This window comes from Oncorhynchus clarkii, chromosome 7 (genome assembly GCF_045791955.1).
Source record: "Oncorhynchus clarkii lewisi isolate Uvic-CL-2024 chromosome 7, UVic_Ocla_1.0, whole genome shotgun sequence".
NCBI lineage: Eukaryota > Metazoa > Chordata > Actinopteri > Salmoniformes > Salmonidae > Oncorhynchus > Oncorhynchus clarkii.
In genome coordinates, this window is record NC_092153.1 from 29,672,898 (window position 1) to 29,683,679 (window position 10,782).

The 10,782-nt window shown below is 39.9% G+C and overlaps 1 protein-coding gene across 1 annotated transcript; it reads left to right on the plus strand.

Annotated features, from left to right (window-relative positions):
* Positions 1-1,730: 1,730 nt before the first annotated feature.
* LOC139413150 (zinc finger protein ZFP2-like) lies at positions 1,731-9,314 on the plus strand. The gene is made up of 2 exons (XM_071160245.1): positions 1,731-2,338; positions 6,262-9,314. Exons 1-2 carry the CDS (start codon positions 1,972-1,974, stop codon positions 7,668-7,670), a joined length of 1,776 nt encoding a protein of 591 aa, XP_071016346.1. The 5' UTR covers positions 1,731-1,971; the 3' UTR covers positions 7,671-9,314.
* Positions 9,315-10,782: the final 1,468 nt, after the last annotated feature.

Consider the following 10,782-nt stretch of genomic DNA (forward strand, 5'->3'; position numbering starts at 1 on the left):
AACTACATCACACCTGCCCAGACCCACTAGAACATACCTCCATCTCCATTAATTACATCACACCTGCCCAGACCCACTAGAACACACCTCCATCTTCATTAACTACATCACACCTGCCCAGAACAGCATCAGCACCATTTTATTTCTCTCTGTCACTTTAAACTTTTAAATAATAAAGCATTTGACCTTTCTATTGAATTAACAACAGAGGATTGGTTGATTTCCAGGTATTAATAAAGTATAATTTTTAAGATGATTGACGAGAAAAGTATCGTCCAACTCTGGGGTATCTCACTACACAGACAGATTAAAAGTAATTTTACATTGTATAACTGTACTTCTGACAGCCAACTTTCTAACTCCTCCCATAACTTTATGACGTCATAACATTCCCAGAAGGATTATTGAGTCATTGTTCATTTTACACTTAAGACATGACTCTGCCGTTGTGCTGTAGAATTTGTGAATTATGTCTCTTGTATAATAAGGGACTATCATTTGTCCCAACATCACAGGCCACAGACTTTGATACAGTTGAAGAATTCCAATTTCCTCTGTTTGAAATCATCAGGTTTTTTTTTTACACCTGCCAATTTAAATCCATTAAATGAGACAAGCCACCAGACAGGACATATTGCTAATGTTCTTCCTATTGATAACTATTAACTTGTGGGCGGTGGTGATGACGGCCTATTGGATGACGTCATCCATCGGGATTCCCCAAAAAAGAAGACACTCTGGATTGATCACTGTAGTCAGATGTGAAGGAGGAGGTTGATCATCAGGATTCAGATGTGAAGGAGGATGTTGATCATCAGGAGTAAGATGTGAAGGAGGAGGTTGATCATCAGGAGTCAGATGTGAAGGAGGAGGTTAATCATCAGTGAACCTCTAGGATTGTGGCTGGGCTGGTGTTTACACTTCCAGCTTGGTCATATATTTTGATACATTGAATGTTGATATTGTGAACCTATGTTATATATTTGTACCTCCTGTTTCAGGAAGTGATGTCACTAAGTACTGCCCCTATATATACAGTGCATTTGGAAAGTATTCAGACCCCTTCACTTTTTCCACATTTTGTTACATTACAGCCTTATTCTAAAATGGATGAAATAATTTTTTCCCCTCATCAATCTACACACAATACCCCGTAATGACATCACAATACCCCATAAGACAAAGCAAAAACAGGTTTTTATAAATTATTTTAATTATTATTTTTTTCTTTCAAAGACAAGGACATTTATAAGTGACCCTAAACTTTGGAACGGTATTGTACATCTATCTACATGATGTATTGTTACACCATGTATGAGCAGTATAGACCTAGTCTGTTCATGATATACATCTACATGATGTATTGTTACACCATGTAGGAGCAGTATATGCCTAGTCTGTTCATTATATACATCTACATTATGTATTGTTATACCATGTTGGAGCAGAAAAGACTGACAGTAGCTAGCTAATTATTTAGATTTAGTATGACTTAATGAAACTGCCTTAAATGTGCTGTAGTAAACATGTTTTATTCACACTAATCAATCAACACATTCAGGTCTTTGTGTGTCTCAATATAATAGTATTATTTAATTAAATCCATTTAAAATAATCTTTGTCTGAAAAAAAAATATGATCCTCAACTGCGTTTCCCCTCCAGTCAGCAGACGGCGATGTGCGTCTTTCAGGCGACGCTGTCAGCGTGACGTATAATCTAGTGGACGGTTCTTCAGAAACAGCTCGTCAACCACCTCCGTAGCCTGCTAGACAACATAGCCGAACGATTCAAGCTATTTATACGTTTTCTGTCTATATTAGCCACTGTGTTTTAGACACACTTCTGTCGTATCTACTTGTTAACCTATTTAATTTAATATTACGTTATTTTGTATTAGTCAGCTATAGTATCTGGCTGGTTAAGTTAGCACTAGCCTAGTCGCTAATGATAGCTAGCTAACACCCCCGACCATGAGCTCCGTAAACTTCTCCCCTCCTGTTAAAGAAGAGGAGGTCTGCTGGACGGAGAACGAAGCTCTGGGGCTGAACATTATCGTGAAAGAGGAAAAGGAAGAAGAGGATGTCACAGTAAAACAAGAAGTAGAGGGTGAGGCTGTGACACTGAAAGAAGAAGAGAAAGACGTTTTAGTGAAAGAAGAGGAGGATGTTACTGTGAAAGAAGAGGAGGATGTTACTGTGAAAGAAGAGGAGGATGTTACTGTGAAAGAAGAGGAGGAAGAGAAAGGGGAGGATGCAGTTTTTGGAGTGAAGATGGAAGGGGAAATTACTGTCTCATTGAAAGATGAAGAGGTGGAGATAGGAGATCTGATTAACACCAGTAAGTACCGCCTTAAATTTGTTTTTAACTTTGGATATTCGGAGTTGGCTCGTCAATACCTCTTCAACGGAGGGCCCTAGGATGATGACAGATATGTCTAGAATCAGACGAGGTAGAGAGCAAGCTACCCCTTGTTTTCTCCGTTCCGTTTCCAAAAAGTGACTTAACATATCTATTTGAGAAGGGTCAATCTGCTGACCGCAGACTGGGGGGCACGACATGTAGTGATTTTTGATGTAGTGATGTTTTACTACACACCGTGCCCCCCAATCGTGCCATGTGAGTTTGATTGGCTACACAAAAGATTATGGATATACTGACAAGATGTCTCTCAGCCATAACAAGGGGAGTTGATGTCCACAAAGCGGCACTGCTGGTTGTCTAGCTCCGCCTATCCTGTCTTTGGATTGGTGAATTCATCTTTTTATTGTAATCTATTGTTTATACTCTATGAGGGTTGTTGTCGTCAACCGCCTGTATTCAATGGAGAGAGATGCTAAGCTACTAGCATGAATATATCCATATGACATTCTCCCAATCTTCTTCTGGATCATCCACATGCTCTCTAGCAAACTTCAGACGGGCCTGGACATGTACTGGCTTAAGCAGGGGGACACGTCTGGCACTGCAGGATTTTAGTCCCTAGCGGTGTAGTGTGTTACTGATTGATGGTAGGCTTTGTTACTTTGGTCCCAGCTCTCTGCAGGTCATTCACTAGGTCCCCCCGTGTGGTTCTGGGATTTTTGCTCACCGTTCTTGTGATCATTTTGACCCCACGGGGTGAGATCTTGCGTGGAGCCCCAGATTGAGGGAGATTATCAGTGGTCTTGTATGTCTTCCATTTCCTAATAATTGCTCCCACAGTTGATTTCTTCAAACCAAGCTGCTTACCTATTGCAGATTCAGTCTTCCCAGCCTGGTGCAGGTCTACAATTTTGTTTCTGGTGTCCTTTGACAGCTCTTTGGTTTTGGCCATAGTGGAGTTTGGAGTGTGACTGTCTGAGGTTGTGGACAGGTCTCTTTTATACTGATAACAAGTTCAAACAGGTGCCATTAATACAGGTAACGTGTGGAGGACAGAGGAGCCTCTTAAAGACGAAATTACGGATCTGAGAGCCAGAAATCTTGCTTGTTTGTAGGTGACCAAATACTTATTTTCCACCATAATTTGCAAATAAATAAATTAAAAATCCTACAATGTGATTTTCTGGATTTTTTCTTCTCATTTTGTCTGTCATAGTTGAAGTGTACCTATAATGAAAATTACAGGCCTCTCTCATCTTTTTAAGTGGAAGAACTTGCACAATTGGTGGCTGACTAAATACTTTTTTACCCCACTGTATCTTCCTATCCACATGTGGAATCTCTCCTTTGTCGTCCTCTCTACACCAATAACAGACAACTACTGTGGGATCCCTCTCCTTTTGTCTTCCTCTCCACCAATAACAGACAACTACTGTGGGATCCCTCTTCTTTGTCGTCCCCTCTCCACCAATAACAGACAACTACTGTGGGACCCCTCTTCTTTGTCTTCCTCTCTACACCAATAACAGACAGCTACTGTGGGATCCCTCTCCTTTGTTGTCCGCTCTACACCAATAACAGACAACTACTGTGGGTCTCTCAATCACAGCCGGATGTGATACAGACTGGATTGGAACCAGGGACTGTAGTGACGCCTCTTGCACTGAGATGCAGTGACTTAGACCGCTGCGTCTGTGTGTGTTCACTTTTTAACTGTACTAGAATGCTTAAAAGGCCACTAAAATTTTAAATATCGGTTATCGGTATTGTTTTTTGGGGCAAGGAAAATATTGGCAAAAAAATGTAATATCGGTGCATCCCTTTATTCTAAAATTGATTATTATTTTTAAATCCCCATCAATCTTCACACAATACACCATAATGCCATCACCATACCCCATAATGCCATCACAATACCCCTTAATGCCAAAGCAAAAACAGGTTTAGATTTTTTGCAAATTTCTTAAAACTATTCCCCAGGATAACTAGTCTGAGTAATGTAAGATCCCAGGATAACTAGTCTCAGAGTAATGTAAGATCCCAGGATAATTAGTCTCAGAGTAATGTTAGATCCCAGGATAACTAGTCTCAGAGTAATGTAAGATCCCAGGATAACTAGTCTCACAGTAATGTAAGATCCCTAGATAACTAGTCTCAGAGTAATGTAAGTTTCAGATAGTTTAACCCATTATAGCCTAAGCCTTGTCTGAGGGGGAGGTCCTTCAAAGCTATGTGGAATTGTTTTAAGAAGGTTTAAATAACACGAAGTGCTTCCCCAGTATAGTACTGTAGAAACACCCTAGAACATGAAGGGATTCCCTGGTATAGTACTGTAGAAACACCCTCCATCATGAAGGGCTTCCCCAGTATAGTACTGTAGAAACACCCTCCAACATGAAGGGCTTCCCCGGTATAGTACTGTTTTAAGGTTATACCAAGGATAATTGAATTGTAAGACTCCTTGAAGTATCAACCAAAAAATATTCACAAGTTAATTTATGTTGAATTATTAGGCCATACTGCTATAACCCATAGTAACACATTGGATAACATTCACAACATGGAACAACAGTAACCATAGTAACACATTGGATAAGATTCACAACATGGAACAACAGTAACCATGGTAACATTGTTTCCCCCAAAACATCTAAAGGAAGTTTGTTCTGAAGTTTCTGGTTTCCTAATTAGCAGGGAGGAGTTTCTACAACCAGATATACTACATCCATAACTAGGTGGTTTCCTCATTACCAGATATACTACATCCATAACTAGTGGTTTCCTCATAACCAGATATACTACATCCATAACTAGTGGTTTCCTCATTACCAGATACACTACATCCATAACTAGTGGTTTCCTCATTACCAGATATACTACAACCATAACTAGTGGTTTCCTCATAATCAGATATACTACATCCATAACTAGTGGTTTCCTCATTACCAGATACACTACATCCATAACTAGTGGTTTCCTCATTACCAGATATACTACAACCATAACTAGTGGTTTCCTCATTACCAGATATACTACACCCTCATAACTAGGTTGTTTCCTCATTACCAGATATACTACACCCTCATAACTAGGTGGTTTCCTCATTACCAGATATACCACATCCATAACTAGTGGTTTCCTCATAATCAGATATACTACATCCATAACTAGTGGTTTCCTCATTACCAGATATACTACACCCTCATAACTAGGTGGTTTCCTCATTACCAGATATACTACATCCATAACTAGTGGTTTCCTCATTACCAGAGATACTACATCCATAACTAGTGGTTTCCTCATAACCAGATATACTACATCCATAACTAATGGTTTCCTCATTACCAGATATACTACATCCATAACTAGTGGTTTCCTCATTACCAGATATACTACACCCTCATAACTAGGTGGTTTCCTCATTACCAGATATACTACACCCATAACTAGTGGTTTCCTCATTACCAGATATACTACACCCATAACTAGTGGTTTCCTCATTAGTTGATATACTACATCCATAACTATCGGTTTCCTCATTAGCAGGGAGGAGTTTCTACAACCAAATTGCATTTGCATTCCCCTCGTGCCGCAATTTTATTAAACGCAGAAAGGGGCCTATATTGGAGACCAAAAGTCATTTGGCACACCGCTTACAGTTTCAACAACATTAATAACTTATTTCTAGCCTACAATCCTTGATATTACTACTAATGTGAAAACAAGACAAAATATGACTGTTCTTGCTCATTTTAAGACAAATGTCAAATAATTATTACATTCATTACAGACGTCAATTGTTGTACAACTTCATAGCTACGCTGTTGGCATCACTTTTTACAGTGGATTTCCACTGTTGTGGACCTTTAACCATCTGTCTGACATTGTTGTTCACACAGGAGAGAGACGGGACTACCGTGGGTCCTCTGGGGAGCCTCAACAACCTCATGATCCTGACAAGGCAGAGAAGAGTATCTCCACATCAGAACACCTCAAGAAACACCTGCAGAGATCCACAGGGAAGAAATCTCACTGCTGCTCTGATGGTCGGAAGAGACTCACCTCCTCAGCAGGCATTAAAATCCATCAGAGAATCCACACAGTGGAGAATCCTTATAGCTGTACTCAATGTGGGAAGAGTTTTACTCATTCAACCAGCCTGATATCACACCAGAGAACACACACAGGAAAGAAATCTTATATCTGTAGCTGTGGTATATGTGGGAAGAGTTTTACTCGGCTGAGCACCCTGATATCACACCAGAGAACACACACTGGAGAGAAACGAGAGAAACCGTATAGCTGTGATGAATGTGGGAAGAGTTTTGATACATCTAGCCATCTTATTGTACACCAAAGAACACACACAGGAGAGAAATCGTATAGCTGCACTCAGTGTGGGAAGAGTTTTTTTACATCTAACCATCTGAAGATACACCATAGAACACACACAGGAGAGAAACCTTTTAGCTGTACTCAATGTGGGAAGAGTTTTACTCAGCTAAGCAGCCTGATATCACACCAGAGAACACACTCAGGAGAGAAACCATATAGCTGTAATGAATGTGGGAAGAGTTTTACTCACCTAAGCAGCCTGATATCACACCAGAGAACACAGACAAGAGAGAAACCTTATAGCTGTAATGAATGTGGGAAGAGTTTTATTAGCCTAAGCAGCCTGATGTCACACCAGAGAACACACACAGGAGAGAAACCTTATAGCTGTACTCAATGTGGGAAGAGTTTTGTTCAATCTGGCAATCTAAAAGTACACCAGAGAACACACACAGGAGAGAAATCTTATATCTGTGGTCATTGTGGGAAGAGTTTTTCCTCATCTAGCAGCCTGACTCAACACCAGAGAACACACACAGGTGATAAATCTTATATCTGTGGTCATTGTGGGAAGAGTTTTACCTCATCTAGCAGTCTGACTCAACACCAGAGAACACACACAAGAGAGAAATCTTATAGCTGTAATAAATGTGGAAAGAGTTTTAATACATCCAGCATTCTGACTCGACACCAGAGAACACACACAGGAGAGAAGCCTTATACCTGTGATCAATGTGGGAAGAGTTTTACTCAGCTAAGCGGCATGATATCACACCGGAGAACACACACGGGAGAGAAACCATATAGCTGTGATCAATGTGGGAAGAGTTTTGCTACATCTGGCCAGCTTACTTTACACCAGAGAACACACACAGGAGAGAAACCCTATAGCTGTAATCAATGTGACAAGAGATACTCTGATAAAAGGTGTCTGATCAAACATCAGAAAATACATGAAGGAGTTGTTTCATGATATCAATGAATTAATGTTGAATGTTAACACTTTGTAGTAGGAGTATTTTAATAATGTCACAATGTAGAAACCTAAACGTTTGCCCCCTTATCATTTGATTTCAACATATGGATATTAGCCTCAGGGGGAAAATCCAGGCTCTGAAATGGAAGAGTACTATTTATGTGATTTAACAAAAAGTGACTAACACAAAAATAGTTGTGTTACACTTACCATGTTGGTGACCCACTTGAATCAAAATGCAACACTTCAAAATGTATCTAGCTGTTTTCTACAAATTGTCCTCTAACCAGGGATGTACACATTACTCCCTGATTCCGTGTGGTTTTTGAGCTGTTAGTTTTAACAGGACGTGCAAACTCATCTCCCTCCTCTCGCACAATTGATTTTAACATGATATCGTTGAGTTATGACAAATAAGTGTTGCGTTCCTTTGTTTAGCGATCCCTACATTTAAATGCATCACTCCCAAATGTAGCTGACTGTCTTCGGCAGGTTGTCCTAGAACCAGTGAGCTAAAAGATATATCCCATTTCCATGTGTTTTTTTAGATGTTAGTTTCAACAGCAAGTACAACCTGATTTCCCCACTAATCGATATCAGTGATTTATTGCTACTTGTCAAAACAACAGGGGTTTTGGTGCTTTTGTCCATGGTGAGGACAACTTGGTTTCTGATTGTCTCAAGGTTGGGCAGTCAAAAATATTTGTGTTTTGTGTTTAGCCAGTGTGTTCCATGGATCACAAATTATTTTGAATTTCTGTATTGGATTTGAGTTTTGTTTGGGCTCGTTCCAAGGGGACGAGAGTTCTAGAAGCTAGTGGGTTTTAGGAAGGGAAAAAAATCATTTTTTTTTCTTGTTTTTAATTGTTGATAGCCAGTAGACACCATGTTTATATTGGTGAAGGTGAAGCATTGTAGTTGATTATATTGTGAAATGGAAGTTGTTTTCTGTTGGTGGTGCGCATTCTTTTAAGGTGTTAGTCTTTGGTTTTTCCATTTATGTTTTGAGGTTGGACTTTAGCGCGTTAGCGCGTATAGCTCGTTAGCGCGTAGGACGCACCGATTGGTGTCACCTCGTTAGTCAGTATATGTTACACCTGTGCTGGCTTGTCCATCTCGTTAGTGGGAAGGTGTTTCACCTGAGCTGGTCCAGGTTCTATTTAAGAGTGTCTGGCCCAGTGCTTTAGTTGTCTTGATAGATGTGGAGAGTCAACACCTTTCGTCCATCGACCGTTTTGGTTGGCTTCCTGGCTAAGTTTGGTGTGGGTTTTTCTTTAGTTTTTCTCTTCTTGGGCAGATTTAGTGGGTCTCATGGTGGGTGTCTTTTGGGTCCCTGTTGTTGTTACTAGTCAACTTCCAGTGGACACCCCCATAGTGTCTTTCAGAACCCCTCCTAAAAAACAAGCTAATATTTTGGGTTGGATATTTTAACATTTTAATCAATTACATTTCCTTAGGATGCTCATTTGTCTTTAAGTTTTTTTTTATCCTCTTATGTTTGTGTACTAAATATTTCTGTTTTTCAGTTGTTTCCTGTGAAGCCATTGTGTTGCATCCATGTCTGAAATGTGCTGTATAAATAAAGCTTGATTTGTTTTGAACATATTGCAAAACAAATTATCCCAATGACTGACCAATCAACAGACTCTTGGTCCATCTTAGTATGAAAAACAGTATCAATCCCACTTTTCCAGCCTGCTGAAGGTGTGGCGGGGCTTGAGGTGGTCTCCCACAGCTCTGCTTATGTCATGTTCTGTGGTCTTGCTGTTCCATTTATTGACTGCCCCTGCAACACAGAAACACATTTAGTTAAATTATCAAACACTCAAAGTAATGGATATGGAGCATCTATAGCCTCAGTTACACCTGGCACCTAAATGTGACTTCCGTCATCTGATCACTCCAAGCTGCATTAGGTTCAGATCTACCAGAATGGGCCTTTGACATTGTCTGGAAGTACCCAGACCACTGAATATGCATACGCAATGTCAAAAGATGAGTGGGGAAAAGTAAATTTTACACAAGTGACCTTCATAATAAATCAAATCATATGTTATTGCGGGTGTAGAGAAATGCTTGTGTTCCTAGCTCTAACAGTGCAGTAATATCTAACAATTTCACAACAAATACCTAATACACACATCTAAGTAATGGAATAAGAATATATAAATATATGGATGAGCGATGTCAGAGCTGCATAGACTGATACAATAGTATAGGATAGAATACAGTATATACATATGAGATGAGTAATGCCAGATATGTAACAATGATTTCAAGTCTGTGTATGTAGGCAGCAGCCTCTCTGTGTTAGTGATGGAAAAACAGCTTCTGTCTCTCGGTCCCAACTTTGATGCACCTGTACTGATCTCGCCTTCTGGATGATAGCGGACTGAACAGGCGGTGGCACTAATGTAAATAAACATAGATAATGGAACATATTCCCTTTTGCTTACGTGATGAACTGCTAAGGGGACATAAATATTTACCATCTAAACCATCTGTGACCTCTCACCTCTGTCTGTAGAAGTGTTCTTCATAACCAGTCCCTCAACAGCTCTCTGACTGAGCTCCACCCTCACTGGATCTTCAGAGGAGAGGAAGGCTGAGGAGGGATGGAAGGATGAATGGATCAATCAGTCGATAAAGTGTAGAGCTGCTGTCTGACAAAATCACAATTTTAGTAGTTCATGAAAGTAAATAAGGCTTTATGACTGCTGAATATCAACTATCAATCACTTGGATCATGTACTTTCAGGTAGAGATACATCCTTGGTACGTCCCTAGCCCATTGAAGTTGATATTTAAAACGGTTAAGGTAGGGGTTAATGTAGGGTTTAGGGTAGAGATGTCCCAAGGATCCCAGATAGCATTGACCATTGTGCATTCTTCTGTCTCTTTTACATAGCAGGTGATGGGTTCTGACTTCTGAACTTAAATATAGGAAATATCCTTATTATGTGAAATTGAATGTAACAATAATGTATGTTGATGCTAATATGATGTACAATATTCCATGATGTTTCTATATGAAAACAATAGAGTAATATTGTGGCGAAATCTGCACGGAGCCTTCACCGTGCACTGCCACTTTAAGAGCGCATGCGCA